At 50.6% G+C, this 17,773-nt stretch overlaps 1 protein-coding gene across 1 annotated transcript; it reads left to right on the plus strand.

Annotated features, from left to right (window-relative positions):
- Positions 1-14,984: 14,984 nt before the first annotated feature.
- PFICI_10532 (uncharacterized protein) lies at positions 14,985-17,763 on the plus strand (the record flags this gene model as incomplete). Its single annotated transcript, XM_007839113.1, has 4 exons — positions 14,985-15,258; positions 15,324-16,412; positions 16,872-17,552; positions 17,615-17,763. 4 exons carry the CDS (start codon positions 14,985-14,987, stop codon positions 17,761-17,763), a joined length of 2,193 nt encoding a protein of 730 aa, XP_007837304.1.
- Between the last annotated feature and the right edge of the window lie 10 nt (positions 17,764-17,773).

The following is a 17,773-nucleotide window of genomic DNA, read 5'->3' on the forward strand; positions in this document are numbered from 1 at the left end:
TGGTGATCATGCTTACCGTACATATATTAATGATTTGTAAGGCGAGGCATTTAGTTGTGTGTATATGCGAAGTCGCTTTTATGATAAAGGACTGCCGTAATTGAAATACGTGTGCCCAACAGCTCTAGCTTCGCTGTTTGGTAAGGGATGTTGGGCAGAAATCTGTGTCGAGACAAAGTGTGCTTCTGGATAATTTCGTGAAGCCGCCATGGAGAGCTCACGGCAGCCTCGTGTGAGTGTCGAATTTTCGTTTCATGGCGATTAACCCAGAGCCTCGCCAGACAATCACTTGCCGTATTGCATTTTGCAATCATGTATACTAATGACTATAAACCACCCACCCATGGAGATGAATATTTAAGCTCCTACACCCCAGCCTGTCACAAGGTCCGCCCTGCAGCTAGATCGCTGAGGGTTTGAACATGACGACCAGTCCGGCGGGTATCTTACCCATCGCAAGACACACGTTTCTTTGCAGTTGTGACCAGGGGGCCCTTATTCTTTTCTTGTGCTGGGCTGGGGGGAGGGGAGGGGAGTAAAAGAAGATGTCCACACTCGAGCGGGAAGCCAGGGTAGAATTTCGAGCCTTCCCAACCCAGGTACGTACGACTATGCAATTCTCAAATTCAGTGGTTTCACAACATGGTCCATGGAATATGCCAATCCCCTCCTGCGAACTATGAGATATCAAGCACAAGCGAGAAAGTAAATCTATTAGACAGAAGCCGATATCGAAGGGTTTGGGAATGGGCGGGATGAAACCCACCCAGTCCAGCAGTTGCCGTATAGCTTGTAGCACCGAGTGCTACTTACTATACATACTCGAAACATCAGTAGCCATCATCTAAGCTAAGCGATCATCAAACAACTCTCGAGCCTGATAGATGATCCATCATGAGCTGATGACCACGATGCCAAGCATTTTGAATTAGATTTCAGGAGGACTATCTCGCAAATGACAATTGCAATTACGTTGGGCGGCGCGTATCTGATATTATTCCGTCCGTAGACGAGATACAGATCGCTTCGGGCGGCATTCCTGCTATGCCCTTTCATTTTGGTGATCGCGATAGATCACGGTCTAGAACAAGCAAGATTCGCGTTCATTTTCGCTCGACGGCAGTATCTCCGTGGCTGCATAGAGGCCCATCTATCACAGACCATCTCTCAACTCCAGTTCTGTTTATCGAAAGACCGACTGCCAGTCATCATTCAATTTTTTTTTTTTTTTTCCCTTCCCGTTATTGCCCGCTTTGAGAACGGGCTGATGTGGAGAAAGGCAATGAGGAAAAAAAAAGACGTTGCAGGCCATTCTCTCCACATTTACGAGATGAGTTGGATCCAAAAGGCGGATGGATTCGCGCCCGGTTAAAATCCCATTGGCGGGGCTCATTGGCAAGTGCTCATTGCCCGTCAGATTGCCCGCAGAAAAAAAGAGGTAACATGATTATCGACAAAACAAGATGTTTCGAGAAATGGCGTGAGTCCTGTGATTGAGACACGCCGCCGGTCAACTTGCGAATGAACACCAGCCAAGCATAGCAAAATCTGGGCTTTATTGGCGGCAGTGCGCCAATGCGCCCCCTCTCCGGGAGGCTGCCGCGGGCTGCAGGATTTCCTTACACGCAAGGAGATGATGCCTCTTTTTGACTTATCCTCCGGGCCGTGACGGATACGCGGAGGATAAGAGCACAACATCGGTACCCAGTGGCAGGACGCGATAACCACCACTCCCACCAAGCACTCTCCATGAAGCAGAAGATCATACCGACTTAAGTGGAGATGCCAATCATCTTGTCCATGATAAAGCAAGAAAAGAAACGGTCCTCTAAAAGTCTGTAAGCGAGGGCAGCGAAAAGGCTCGAAGGAATATCCATGCAGGGCTGGCCAGTGCTGGGCTGTTGGCCTTAAGGAATTTTTACTATGTATTTATTTATTTTTCCCCCCACACTTACGACCAGCCCCCAATACGTGTGTACCTTTCAGAGGATACTCTTTATTATAACGGAGCCTACTCCGTTCTGAGTACTAGTATGTAGTGATATGGTGAGAAAAACACACGGACTATGACACCACTTCTGCATCCAGTCTAGGTCTTTTTCACGTTAGCATTCTCAGTATCCGGTGCCAAGTGTCGAGCCAAAGGGCTTTGATCCCTGGAGACCTTATTTCGGGGAAGTGAACTATGACGAGGCACGAGGCTGTCGCCTTAATCCAGCGTATTGATTCGTGAACGGCGAATCCTGCGGAGCAAGCGCATGGCGGCGTGAGCCATGCTGTTCGCGGAGATGGCCGCTTACCTTTGGTACAGCGGATTCATCGTATCTGCGAAATCTCAAATGTGCTGCGATCTCAGCAATAGCCATCAGATGTATTGCCGGACGGGCTATGGACAATTGGGTGGTTGTTCAAGTCTGAGAACCTGGGGGTTGGTTCTCGGGAACCTCGTTGGCGCTATTTTTGACTCTAAGACTAGCATTGAAGACCATGTCTCGTCTCTGTTTGCACGTTTTCTCCTTGGGGGGGAAAGGGAGGCATGGCTTTTGGCTGTGCCAGGGATGAGAACATGGGGGAATCGAGAAAAGAGACGAGGGTGCAGGGAGGGAATATTCCCGAGTTCCTGGCGTCGCGTAGCCAGGGTGGTGACGGCTTTGTTTAGCAGTAGCCGTTGAAAAAAAGAAACGGCATCGTGTTTGCGACTAGTACCAAGCACTAGCAGCATTTCATCAAGGACCAGCTAAAGTTTGGGAAGCAATTAGAAATCAGCCAGGGTGAGACCTCGAAGGGGAAAAGACTGGAGAGCGGCAGGTACTTGGGCAGGCAGGAAAAAAAAAATCTAGGCGCGCCGTTGAGCTCATCATACAGCCACCCCTCACTTCTGGAGGAGTAAACTACTCCAGTGATGCCCTACACACACCACGGCCCCTCTGCCTCATCCAGGCTAGCTCGGCTTGCTTCTTAGCAGAACGGATAGCTCCCACGTCCCACGCCGCCGCTGACAAGGTGCAAGGTACTTCTTGGGTCGTGCTGAGTTGAGGTCTTGCAGCAGTGCCGGGGGTGGCAATTTGAGATCGCGGATGAGCCATGGCATGCCCTCTCTCCCCCTCTCCCACCAGGAGCCATGCATTAGTCAATTGACATTCGCTGGCTGATAGCCCAACTTCATACAGCCATAAGTCTACCATAAAAAATGTGAAAAATAATTTTGAAGTTATACAATAGATTGAATTCTCTTAGAGTTATTTCTTTTATTTTTGTTCTTTCGAGATTAAGTGTTTTGACTGGTGATATGTAGAGTTGAAAACACAGTGTCTTGGTGACGAATGTCAATTGACTAATGCATGGGTCCTGCCACCTCAGCTGGATCCTTGACCGACTGGACTGCGGGCAATGGGGTCTTGCATGTCGATGGGACAGGGTAGGTGAAGAGGGCTGCAGGCTGACCATTGGCGAGCGCGGCGGCCAGCGGCACAGACAGATCATTCAGTACAAGCCAGTTCAATTTAGACCGATACTATGAGAATCGCCGCTGTGTCATTGGCGCACAAACTTTTTTCGAGATGTGGGAGGCTTTGTAATGCTATATCCGAGTCACTCGAATAGGTACATGCGCTTCCTCTTTCATTCTTCGCCGCTGGCGCCAGTAGCAAAGTAATATTGCTCTCGCGACAACGTTGCGATTAACGTTAGACTGCCGCGGGGGCTATCCTCGGACGCGAGCGCTAAACATGCCTACAGGCGCTGGCCGGCAGACAGACAGAACAAACCACATGCGCTACACTAGTTAGTAACGTCCAACCAAGGACAAGTTAGCAGGCAAGGAGCTTGATGAGATGAAGTGGCTTTCTGCAACCAGATAGAGCCCCCTTGTCTCTTCTTGGTTGGGGAAGCCTACAAGCCAGGTTGTAAGGTTTGCTCCCGTCAGTATGGTTGTGGAGGCTCCCTGATCTGGCTTGGGTACCGCTGCAAAAGCCGCAGCGCCCCTCTCTTCTGGCCATGCTGATTTGGTTTGGGGGGCCCAGCAAGGGGGTTCCATATGGCAAACGTCCCCTCGTCCAAAGGGTGACAAGGTCGGGAAAATCTCCGAGTTGTCGAGCGGCGGCCGCCAGCCCAGAGAGAGACCCAGAAACGCAGACGGGATCAAAGTGGCCAGACAGGGTGAGCTCCTTGTGAGCGTTGCTGGCCCTGCTTGCTTGCCTGCCTTCCTGCCCGCCTGCTGCTGCCGCCGCCATGTTGACACCGATCTCTAACTATTATGTACGTACTGTGAATGCCCACCTCCCTACCCGCACGTCCTGGACCATGCGACGGCTGAGCACCACCAGATCAGTGGCTCACGATGCTTGTAAGTTGTGGTTCGTGTTCACTTGCCCTGGCTCTCTGCGTGGGCACAAGCCAGGGCGCCAGAGATCTGCCGGCCCAGGATCGATGCAAGCCTTCCCTACATCGTGCATCTCGTCAAAGTATCTAGATGATGGTATGAATCGAGTCAAGTCAGAACAGGACGGCTGAGCCGCAACAATACCTATCGAATGATAGAATGGCACATGCATGGCGGAATAGGAAAGATGAATCGCACTGTGAATCAAAATGTTCATGTCGTCATGAGCAGAATAACAATAAGCGGCCATGGGTGTTGTAATTCATTCCCCTGTCAAGGAAAAGAAATGGGGGGAAGGGCGGGAGCATAGGGCCTACGAGCCTGTGAACCAAGCCTGAAAGCGACTAGAGCAGGGGATAATGAATTGGACATATTCCATGATATCACTCACAAACGGCAGCAGACCAGCGTACATGTACAAATTAGCCAGTTCTCATGAACGAGTCCAAAGAGAAGGATTGGAGAGATGCAATCAAGCAAAGCTGGTATCATTGTCGCAATCGCTAGACTCCGAGTTCCAACTCTGCGGGTCCAGGCTTGTGGGCAGCAACCCGATGAGGAAGGTGTATAGGAAATACCTCGAAAGGATTTGGCTGGTTGGCATTCGAGCATGCAAATTCGATTGTGTCAATGTGAGTGGTTGTTAATGTAGGTATCATTGCGGCTGTATGTCTGTCTGGTTGCGTTATGCCACATCTTCTGAGGTAACATGTCACGTTGGCCCGTCTCGGATCGTGGTTCCCTCCAAATGCGGTTGTTGAAAAAGAGCCGTCGTTGTTATTGATCGGCACGGTTGTTCTTTCTCAAAACTTCTATCATGTACATCAATACTTGCATATGTAGTATGGAGTACATGATGCACGCGTAGATACATGTTGACATTAAGGTATTCCAAGGTGTACGTACCCGTGGCGATGAGCACATGGACAGTCATATCAGTCAGTCAATCAATCAGCCTACGTTTCCGTGCGTCATGAAGAAATTTGGGGTTATGGGGAGCGGCTGTAAGGTGAAAGAAAGAAGAAATCATCTCCGCACGTGCATATTCGGTACCCGTGGCCTCGCGACATCATTGACGGGAATCTACTGGCTGACGACAGTCATGAAATTGCACTGATTGTCAGGCGTTTTTGAAGCTGATGGCGGAAAAAAGTGCTGCTTGCTTACCTTGTTCTGCTGGCACTGCTAGGAAGCTACCATCAACGCCAACTTCATCAATCTATGTTACATGTTGTGTAGAATGCGCACAAGGGAAGCACACTGATTTGCTCGGTTGGCTGATTAGTGCGCTGACGAATGTCTGGTGAAGGAGATGGAGTTTTCATAGGCAAATAGGAGATTAAAAATAGATTTCTGCCGACGGTGTCCGGTCCAATCTTTCCTTCATATGCCAGCCGAGGCAACAGATCCAAACACTAAGACATATCCGTCCCGCTTGCCAATACTGCCTGGTTATTGCGAAGCTGAGACAATCAGCCAGCAGGAGGAACTTGCGCAACTGTCTCAAGGAGAAACCAACTGCTCGACGCCACTCGTTACGGACCATTAAGGCGACTATTATTATTACTACTACCATGAATTTTTTCAAGTGACAAGTACTACGTCAGGTGGAGGATGTATAACAATATTACGCAGGTTCGTAGCATCCAACTCATACGGCTTTTTGTTTCCCCCATTAGTGTTGACAATATGGACCAACTACAATAGCCTGGGTCTTTCGTTATCCGCCTTCCCGACATGTGCATATTTGTGCCACGGTCTTCAATAGTGTAGATTGAAGATCACCGGCTTACTATGTTGCACAAAGACAATGTTTCCATTTAGAGCTGGTTAAATAGAGTAACCTAAAGAGCGTATTTCAACCAAAGAGCCTCGTTGGTGGGAGGACTCTGTACGCTGCCAATGAGCCGCCAATCAACAGCCGTGCTCGACACTGGATACTAGTTTGAGTTTTGATATTGAATGCACACTTATTACTGGAATCATTCATTGTCTTATTACTGCCGTATTCCAGATCTGAACAGTATTCGAGGCTTTCAATCATGTGCATGCACTAGAGATACACCGAATACCTGCCGTATATCATGCAATAGTTTCTCGAGACTAAAATGGAGACAACCTTTGCTAATGCTTGAGCTGTAGACTCGAATAGTAGTTCGTACCCACTTGCCTTTCCCGGCCGGCGCGCTACCAAATATTGTTTTCGAGACGTGGGAACGGACAGAAAAGTCTCTTCTCGTACTAGTAGCTTTATCAGTCACAGTATGTTGGATACGTGACGCCGTCTTCACGGAGGCCGAGATTGATTGCCGCGTAGATGCTCATGCAAAGGTACGGAATACTGGTGCCAATATGATGGACTGTGCGTGCGCCTACAACCGACAGCAGTATGCATATTGCAACTGTATTGTTACCATTGATTTATTTATATCACATTTTTCTTGCTTTCATACACGTAGTACCCTAGAGACAAGGAAGTAGAGATTGCCCAAAGCATACTTTACTTGGAATCTGCGGTAAAGGGAATTGTAGAGATGCTACGATACGTACTGTGTCTGCACTTTGCACCTACAGGGGGAGTCGCACGTGCAGACTGGCAGCCCAAGCTGTCGGTATTCGGAATGTTGAGCAAGGGAAAAAAGCAAAAAAGAGAACCTGTGCCGGTACGTATGAGGGAAAGAGAACAAAAATAGACTACACAATAATATGTAGCTAGATATGCACGTACAAATTGGCAGACAGAACTAGCAGCTGCATGCGGCGAATGGTCTTCCGTATCAAGCTTGGCTTTCATCAAGGTTTGGCATAGCACCCGTCCACACATCGGTCCTGCTAGGCAAGTGGATATGGGGCGCTTCTATCGTTTCTTTTAGACCCAGCAGTCGAGCTGTTGTTAGGTGGATATGTGTTGGCCCGAACGCCACCTCTACACAAGTAGGTCCCCACCACGACGAAGTCGACCGCGGCACTTGCGATACAAGTTCTTCTCTCAAATTCTTTTTTCCTCCTTCATCGCGCCCCCGGTGTCGGCTTCAATATTACGAATACGGTAGTGGTGAAACGAGATATGTTTCTCGACCTCGATTGCTCCAATAATTTCAAGTACTTTGATCAGCTGGCCAAAGGGACCGCGGAATTTTTAGCCAGCGTGAAATGCTGCCCTTGACAAAATTCGTGGCCCAAGCTGCACATCATATTCAGCTATCACTAATTTAACTTTCGACTTATTACGTCTTCGTATACTATCATTTCAGCACAATTATACTCCGTAGTCATGTCCAAGAACACAGTGACCAAGATGCAGGGGTGGAAGAATTCAGCAGTACATGAGGTGCATTGACTGACTACTGTGTATGCATGGCTGGGAAATCTATCTACATGTACCGACATATCGCCAAGATCACGATCAATTCCGGTTGTGAGTGGTCAACGGGCCTTCCAAACTTCATATGGAACGTTCCCTGCACACGATAGGGAAACTGTCATCGGCACCCCGCCAGCTGCTGTATGAGGCCTTGTGAGTTTGTCGCGTCGTGTGTTGAAGGTCCCTGGTCTGCTTCGTACACAAATTTTTATGTTGCAAGCAATTCTCTTTGCATGGTAGGTGGCCTCCCTACTTATGATCCGAAGCGTATAATACTGTATGAAACTGCAAGTAAGCAGACCGTTGTCACACTTAGCCCATTATACTTAACCAAATAAATATCGCAATTGGAGGGTCTCTGTTCACGGATCCAGGTTGAAAAGACACTGATTTCTTCTGAGATGCCTAGTTGTACTTAATCCATTTGCGCCATTGGAGCAAGTTGCAAATCAGTGTTCAATTGTGCCTTGTTTCTGGCCAGTGACCAAAGCGGATGCGATTGACTGAAGGTAAGTGCATCACATCGCGATTACCCCAGTCGCATACCCTGGCCGGGTTTTTACTGCAACGCTCTTTGCGCATGCTTGCTACCCTGACATATGGGAACCTAGTACCTTGACAACCGCCGTAGTGAGTAACAAGTCGATGCATCACACTCTTCTAGCATTGGTTCTATGACAAAAGACTACACTACAGCTTTCCTTCCCGTCGCAAGCGCGAGATAATTTGTCCCCCATGAACCAACAAGATTCGACTTCACCACAGCAATCCAGCTTCCAAGTTGACTCAGACATACAGGTCGCGCGGGACTCCATCCACATCTCCTGTTCACCCGACGATCCAAGCATCCTCTTGAGTCTTGATCTGGATGCCGCAGTGCAGCAGGTAAGTGATGGCGCTTGTATACCCTCATTTGGCTTTCTTTTTCTTCTTCTCTACCTGCGCTGTTGCATTTCTTAATATCGACCCGTTTTCTCTCGTGTGCGCCAGGCCACGCGCCAGCCACGCGCTTCACAACCTCCAAGTCTCACCCTACCGCGACAACCTGGCCCCTGCACAATTCCCGCTGCACTACTGTGTACCCTTCCTACAGGGAAGCCTGGGACCCGCATACCGACTTGCACCAGACTACCGGTCGCCAAGCGGCTCTTCTCCAGGTCCCTCTCGCAACAGCTGCCTAGGTACTACCTAATGTATCTCTGCTTGAAGCAGCCCATCCAGCGGCATAGAGAGGCAGTTCCGTTCCTGTCAATGCCGTCACGTTTTCTACAGCCATTTCCGCGACAGTCGTCAACTCTCTCGTGATGAGCCCAGCTTCTTATGCGCTCACTGGTAGCAGTATTCATCTTGTCGTTGCAACTAAGCTCGTTTTCGACCAAGGCCATCCCTGCAAGACTCCCGCCCTCGTTCCTCGCAGACCCTTGAGGGTTCACATTTCCCCACGACTGTCGGCAGACTAGTGGCTTTTCCTGGTCCTATACTGCGAATACCTACAGCCTGAGATACACAGTTCAATCACTCGACAATCTGTGTTGCAGAAGCCGGAACCTCTACCACAGCCAAACTCTGCAGCTTGATTCTTCCGAGATAAGAAGGTCTGCAACATTGTTGCCGGCGATTACCAGACCGACTAACCCTGGCTTATCAAGAAAGACCTGTGGACCTCAGCATCCAGAACCCACGGCTTCGACACAGGCCTAGCAAATCATCATCGAGATAGATCTTCACTCGTCACAATATAGTGTACCCAATTCTCTTTCAACCTCGCCCTCATTGTGTCACAAGACGATCTACTCGCCAACTCCTGCTTTTGAACCACCACGCAACGGTCAAGTAGTTTTCTGTGCAGTACAGAAGCATATAGACCTGGATCGGCTCCAGCCTGCGCTGGTATCCTACCATTGTGAGCATATCAATATTCCGCCTTCGGAAATTGGTCAGCATCTATCAAGCTTGAGACCACGAGATTTCTCAGTTGCTGATGTGTTGCCAGGTATGAGGACATTGCGCCACCTGCTTTCTCGCTTAAAACGATCGAGAATAGGCTCTACTTCGGTGAGTGAACGATAATTGCATTTTCTTATAATCTATTTTGGCGCGTTCCTATTTACCCCTTTCTCACCAATCCTTTTTGCCTCTTCATGGTCGTTCTTTCTGCATCGTACCAAAAAGCTCTACTTTTACACATGTGATAGTTTGCTGCATTTCATGGCAGAATACCAATATGGTAGCATGGATCCTTCCTATACCCTGGTAGCCACGATATGCAGCCGGGTTCATTGCACACCATCCTACCCACTCACCCTTGCGAACTTGTCATCAGGGATATTGAGTGGATTACCAAGGAAGCAACCCTTGACTATGTTCCCGAGGTCCCTCAACGGGCCGTCACTTTGGCTTGCACACGAATCAGTCGACTCTGCAGACGTACCCTGCACTAGATGATATATACTAGATCAGACCCCAACCCCAAGACTCTTCGCAGCACTGCCCTTGCGTCTTCAGAGTGCATACTTGCAACGTTTTTGCCCTGCCTGCTTCGGACGAACAGAAGCTGCCTGCATCCTTGCGTCACTTATACAATACACAATTACAACAATCTACCCTTGACACGTAATACTCCTTGTCTGCTGCATACTGCATTGCAGAGCTACACGCAGACTGCCCGTATGAGGTCCCTGTCTTAGCTACATTCCGCTCGTTGTCCTGCTGGGCTACTGCGTGGCTTTTCTTCATAATTCAACGTTTGCATGAACTGACACTGGCGACACAGACTCGGCAACAGGCATAGTGCGCGCACAGCACCTTCAGCCACACAAGGACTGATTCACGACATACCTCGTCAAGGTTCATCCTCACAAGCCCATTGGAAAGATTGCTGTGTAGTCGAATTTGCGTAACTGCAAACGCCACAGATACAACGGCCAAAAACCAAGAACCGACTCCTCGGATCCAGCTGGTCCCTGATCTTCTTGCATTCGCACAATCGCGTCGATTTTGTTAGAAAAAGAGACAACGATCCATTATTTTTACTTTGAGTGTACCTGAGCACTACTGCACAGATACTCCACCAACGTAGGTCAACTTCGTCCTCTTCTCCTACCTACACGACTACTTGAGTAGACTACTCTCTATTTTCCTCTTCCACCCAACTGAGCACAAATTGAATCGTTACACCCTTTACCTGTGCATAATGATTCGAGCCCGAAAAGACACGGCTTTTCGGCTAATGCGCTCATTTCTGGATATCAATTCCGGCGTTGCCTTTATTCCTTCAACCGCACAGTTGCGCGTTTGCATGAAATCCATCTCGAAGACTCTTCCAATCAATGCCTACAGGCTACAACGCTTCTTTCAGGTCATTTCCTGGTAATTTCGCCAAGGTTCATGGGTGTTTCTATTTTTATTGCACCGAATCGCGTATTCACTTTGCCGCATTGAGGCAGAATCTCCACTCAATTGTCCAAACAGGTTCTCTCAGCGCAGGCTAATCATCCCAAAGATATAGTGCGTGAAGCATACTCGATTGTGTCATTGCCTTTCCCGACTACAAGCATTGTGTTTTTCCCCCAGCAAAACGTCGGGAACCGTATATATCAATTACTCACCATACAACTTGAACTTGGACAAGCTGCAGTAGGCTTGCGATCTACACAATACACACAATTAGGTGAGTGCAGCCCCCGGCCTCGACAATTCACGTTATGCGTCAAATGTCCTTCTTTTCCTGTTAGCGCTCGAATGCCGAGACTCTTCATCGTCGCAACATGGGCAGCCCTGGCTACAACATCCATATGCGGGGAATATCAGGACGAACCTCAAGCCATCAGCATAAGCTTGTGACCTTTGTTTTTAAATCTTTCCTTCAACGGCCGCGCCGATATGGGCCGTGCGCAGAGTTCGCTTCACTTTCATGGTTCATCGTTGCGCTGGAGAAATATGTCCTCTGACTGACACGCATCATATCATAGACCAGGCACAGAGCAGGTACCAATCACGAATTATTAGGTTGGGCAGATACGTTTGAAAATGGCCCAACGTCGACACCAGGCTCCAAACCCTTACGTCAAGGAAGAGCAAGGACATGATTCGGTAGGTTATTTTTCTTTTGGTTCGTTGGTACCGATGCCTCTCTGATGGTATATCGTGTTTCTATATTCTCTCATCTCTATTTCATACCCCGTGTACACAATTCTTGTGTGTCGTGCACCTAGTTGCGGGTAGTCCGCGGTTATCGACATCAGATCGTGGTGCCAGACCACGAACACCCAAGCATTCAGCCTCAAGTGTGCCTCTGATGCTTGAAGGGTGGACAAGACCAGGGAACGGGATATCCATGCTGGAGGGGGGACCCAGCAACTACCTGGGCAGGCCGACCTTGGGGACTGGTTTGCAGGTCCCGTCGTTTGCTGGGCGCACGGCATGGTTACGTGGATTCCCCATCGCTTCCAGAAGATCGCAATGCCTGTCGCAAGCTTGCCCATGTTGAACCGGATTCGATGAAAGTGGATCCTCCCAGGGGGCTGGTCTGCTGTTTCACAAGCGGCCGGGGGTCATTCTTCTGGAACAGGGCTTGCGTGGGCCACCATGTTAGCGTCACTCCTCTACGCGCTACCTGCTGGCACACTGTCGCGACTCGAACAGGGGATCGATCACGTCCGCAACTGCATTTGCTGCGTACTGCGTACTGCTCGTCCATGCTGCGCGGCCTCTGCTCTTATCTGCCCACGATTTGATATTGAAAGAGCCATCAAGCCCGATCACGCCTCCTTCGCGTCGAGTCTTGACGCGCCAGACGCTGATGTGCCTCGCAACGTCCGAGCCCCAGGTGGAGAGCAGGAAGAAATGTGGGCTTGTGGGCTCCTTGGGCCTTGCACCACGATGGTTGTGATTCGTAATTCATCCGCGCGGGCGCACTAGCCACACTGTAGTCTTCAATGGCTCGGAACTCTCACAGCTGGCAATTGGGCCATGCGATGGTGTGAGTGCGAAACAGGCGTGGCGGGCGAGCGAGATGAGAAGGCCTATCAGCAACACGCTACCGCGAAACTGCAACAATGAGTAACAAAAACCGTTTTTCTATCCCCTTGGCTCTTGGGTCGTTCCTCTGTGTGGGGCCCGAAAGGTCATGCGGAAGAAGCTTCGATGACGGCAATCTCAATTACATGGCCACCAAGGAACCACTGGCACCTAGGCATATATGCTGTACTAGCGGATTAAGACTACGTACCTTAATTGGTCGAGCAACAGGAGTTGATGCAATGTACTCTGTACTCTCAACGTCGAACTTTCAGTCTGAACTTTCAGTTACCAGACGCATTGTGGAAGACAAAATTCAGCAGCAGCAGCAAGCGTGGCAAGCCCGTAAAAGCCGAATTGCTTTCCGTACTATGTACGTACAGACTTTTCGGGACAGCCAATGGCAGAGATGGTATCTTAACTAGCGGGTCTGTTGGACACGAAGAGCTGAAAAGTCGCTGTTGTAACTTGATCGCAAGCATGACGGCGGTGGAGACTCTACGACCTTTTGGACCTTGGTATCGCCCGGGCCCGCATTCTGCACTGAGGTACTCTGTACAGAGTACAGAGCACTCCACACTAGCTCCCTCCTCCCGTTTCCGCGACAGACGGCCAACAGAGACTGACCTTTTGGGCCAAATCGCCAATACGAATACACTTCCCTGGGCTCTCAAAGCGGTTGGTTGTTGCAAACGTTGTCGCAACGTCCAACTTTCTTTCTCATCAGATGGAAGAAAGATGCAGCATATTCCAATATGAAAGCTGCGAGCGTTGACCAGACAACGAGACATTGCATCTCCTGTCCTCAAGCCATTTTCTTGCTTGTTGAGAAACCAGCAACCGTCTAGCATCTCTCACAGAGGTTTCTCCCACATCTCATGAGATGGAGAAGAAGAAAAAAAGATATTCAAGATGGCCTCGCTATTCCTCTTCGAGACATCGAATGACAGAAGAGTGCACACCCGCCAGCCCCGAGCTGTGGAGCCATGGACAGTCAGACAGAGAACCAACGACTGCCAGTCTGCGAGTCCTTCACACGGCTTGTCACACACCGCCTTGTGTCCGTCGCCCTCCTTCTAGCTCGCGAGAGGGAGCTTTACCCCTGCTCCGCTTCTTAGTCTCGGTGATGATTCCCATTCGAGTCTAAGGTCATCCTCGGCTCTGCAAAAACCGCACTCAATTGGTCTCCTCATTTAAAGCTACAGCTTCTACCCTGCCCCCTGATCACCATTTCCATCTTCACCCCTGGGGTGGTTCGATCAAGTCTTCTTCGCAGTACCTTTCTGTTTTTTTTTTTTTTTTTTCCTTTGGGCGCAATTTCTCTGCTGGGCGATGGCTTGGTTCTGTGCTATGTCTGCCCGTACATCTCAACTGGTATCTTTCCGTCTAAGTCCCAATGCCTTTGCCGCAGGCATCGCACGTCCTTTCTACTCGACCAAACAAGCAGTCATATCGTCTCTGATATATCTTTTGCGTCGGCCAGAGCGTCGCGCAACGGGAGTAGCGGACTGAACGATCATACATCTGCTGTCTCCCCCGTACCTTGGACTCCATTGGAAATCCACAATTCATCCCTACCTGTGTACCTTGTCTTGCTCACCTTGATCCGTACAAGCCCTCAAATATCACCGACCCTGCCCCCCCATCCATCCATCGTTGCAGTCAAGAATCCTCGCTCCGATCTCCAAATCTCTTTGACGCTCTTTTTATCCCTCTCTCTCCAAGGTCCCCTGTCAGGACCCATTCTCTTACCTTTTCCTGGTCACCTTGAGGCATTGTCTCGTCGCGACCCGATTAAGCTTGTAGCTGGTAGGCGATACCTAGTCGGTGAACCTCGATCATCGGGTTTGGCTTCCCGATTACACTCTCATCTACCCACTCCTACCATTCTGGAGGCGCGACCGACTGGAGTGTTTATTTCCCTGGTACCGCTTTTTATTTTTTTTTTCATCTCTCCTCTTTCTTTGGTCCCCTTGTCATTTCGTTGCGGCATGCACGTTCTGGCCCTGGTCTTATATCCCAGCATTTGCTCCCCCCCGTCGAAGGCGCGCCTGAGCCGTTGAACCTCGTCCACCAGCCAGGGCAAGCATGCTTGAGGTTTCCCCAGACCTTGAAAGTTGTCAGAAAAAATAAAAATATCGACGCGTCCTTACATCTTGTCTTCTTGTTCTATAGTCATTGCCTTTGTTTGGCCTCAACAACATATAGAAATCAGTACTAATGGTCGTCGCCTCTATGCAGCATCACCCCCACCACTCGCAGGGTCCTGCGCCGCCTCAGCATCTCCAGCACCCGCGGCCCTCGAGTATAGTGCACCAGCAGCATCATCAGGCGCCTCCGCCTCAGTCACAGCACCCGTCTGCTTACTCGTCCTATCAACCCGCCGGGCAGACGCAGGGAAGCCAGCACGGGCATGCGCAGGAAGGACTTCCATACTACGCTCATCCAAGCCCGTACAGCACACCAGGAACGACGAGCGGGTATCCAGCCGCAGGTCAGTCTACTGAAGCAGTTGCGACGCGTTGAGGGAACGGAATTTGAAGCTGACAATTGTAATAGACACCTCCGACATGATGGCCGCAGCGCAGATGCCGAGGCCGTACCCGCCCATATACCACACACCACAATCCAACTCTCCGGCGTCTGTTGCGTCTCCGTCCGGTCATGACCAGCACCGCAGTCTTTATGGCGCGGCCGCGCCCTCGATTCAGCAGCAGCAGTCAATGTACTACAGCGCGCAACAACCGTATTCTTCGATGCCTCAACAGGCCGCTCCTTCGCCCTATCAGCAGCATGCGCAGCAACCGCAGCATTCCATGACGTCGCAACCCAACATGATGATGTCTCATCCTGGCTCGCAGCACCCAATTCAGCAGCACACCAACCAACACGCGCAACAGGGTCTGAACAGCCCGCGTCACACTAAGATCGAGACGCAGGTGCCTCCGCAGTTGCAAAGACCAGCCTCGGGCCCCCTTGGAACACCCCAGCACAACCAAAACGGTTCAGGACCGCTCTCAACACCAGGTGGCTCCTCGCCCGGTGTCAACCAGAACGCGGCCCCTGGCCCGATCCCAGCTACCACGCCGCTGGTGGTCAGACAAGATAATAATGGTGTGCAGTGGATCGCTTTTGAGTACTCGCGCGATCGCGTCAAGATGGAGTACACTATCCGCTGTGATGTCGAGTCTGTCAACACGGACGAGCTTCCGAGCGACTTCAAGACGGAGAACTGCGTCTATCCTCGCGCCTGCTGTCCCAAGGACCAGTACCGCGGAAACCGTCTGCAGTATGAGACGGAGTGCAACACAGTGGGCTGGGCCTTGGCCCAACTCAACCCTTCCCTTCGTGGAAAGCGAGGCTTGATTCAGCGCGCAGTCGACAGCTGGCGCAACAGCAACCAAGATCCGCGTCTGCGCAGTCGACGCGTTCGCCGCATGGCCAAGATGACCAATCGAAAGGCGGTTCAGACTCCCCATCCGTCACACATGTCCGGCCCCAGTGGCCCGGCAGGGATCCCCGCCCCAGGCGCCATGGGCCCCGGTGGTGGAACGGCCATGGGAAAGCCTGGCATGAGCAACATGGGTTCGCATATGCACCACCACCAAGGTCACTCTGACGGAAACTCCCAGGGAGGTGAAGAAGTCGGTATGTTTCACCAGATGTGATTAATGCGTTGTCGTTGTGTTATTACTTGATACCTCTTACATTTTATACCTCTGTACCTGCTTGGTATTCTTTTTGGACCTGTTATTGTAGCGGCTCATGTCCGCCAAAAGGCGTATTTGTGGAAAACATCTTTTCTTGTTGGAGGCAGGGTTCGGCCTCTTTTGTTTTTGCTCTGTACATTACCTAGTTGCCTTGCATTTTAAAGCCCTCTGCCTGGCGATCCCGGACACAGGAGCATTGCATCGCATCCCGCTGCTCAGGGAACCAAGACGCAAAAGTCATTGCATAGCAAAATTCCTTCCTGTACTGCAAACTATCCTGTCGTCTTCCTCTGCTTTTTCTGAGTTGTTTTGGTCAACACTGCTATCCTTGAATCATCTGGAAAGAGAAAGAAAAATATTAAAAGACCCCTGGCTAACCCACCTTGTCTTTTTACAGGGGATGGAGAGTACATGGACGAAGGTCACCACCACCACCACCAAGCCCCATCCGGCCCCGGTTCCGGTCACGGGGATGATGTTCGCCAGGCCCAGGTCTTTTCTGGGTACCCCCAGCCATACCCTGGCACCTCCGCTTCCGGACCTGGCATGCCACACTCATCCCACCACAACGCCATCGCCGCGCGCCACAGTACCAGGGACGACGACGAAGCTCCGGAAGGCCTGTTCCCTGACATTCCCGACGCCAAGAAGCGCAAGTTCATCTTGGTCGATGACAACAAGCGCGGAGGTCGTCTCCGTGTTCGTGTAACTCTGGAGAATGTAGACACCAAGGAGATCCCTGATTCTTTCCGCAAGAGTTCCTCAGTATTTCCTCGCAGCTACTTCCCGCGAGAGATGCAGTCCCCACCACCAAGTGCTACTGGCAGCCGCTTCTTTGAGAATGATTTGGAAGACGACGACGTTGAGGTAGAGGGCGGCCGCACCGGACGCTCCAGAGCTGCCGGCCGGGTCATGGTCAAAGTCCCGTTTTCAGATGGATCCGAGGACCAGATTGCCATCCCCCGTACCCGCAAGAGCACCCGGGGCAAGGAGGTTCGGTTGAACGATCTCGGCTATCGCATGGCTTGGTTGCAGAGCCGTGTCTTCTCTGGCAGGACTATCTTTTTGCAGAGAGCCCGTACGTTTTCAATCCGCTGCTGCTTCACGCCATGTGCTTTCAGTGACTAATATTTTCAACAGTTGACTGCTACCGTAACAAGACGCGTAACGCTATCGAGTCTGTGATGCAGGATGTCAAGACGACTGCACCTCACTATGAGACTCGTGTTGGCAAGCGGAGATGGAGCGAACGCATGCGCCAGAGCACCGACAAGCGCGATGACGAGTAATGGAAGAAGG

Source organism: Pestalotiopsis fici (assembly GCF_000516985.1).
Source record: "Pestalotiopsis fici W106-1 unplaced genomic scaffold PFICI_Scf_7, whole genome shotgun sequence".
Classification (NCBI taxonomy): domain Eukaryota; kingdom Fungi; phylum Ascomycota; class Sordariomycetes; order Amphisphaeriales; family Sporocadaceae; genus Pestalotiopsis; species Pestalotiopsis fici.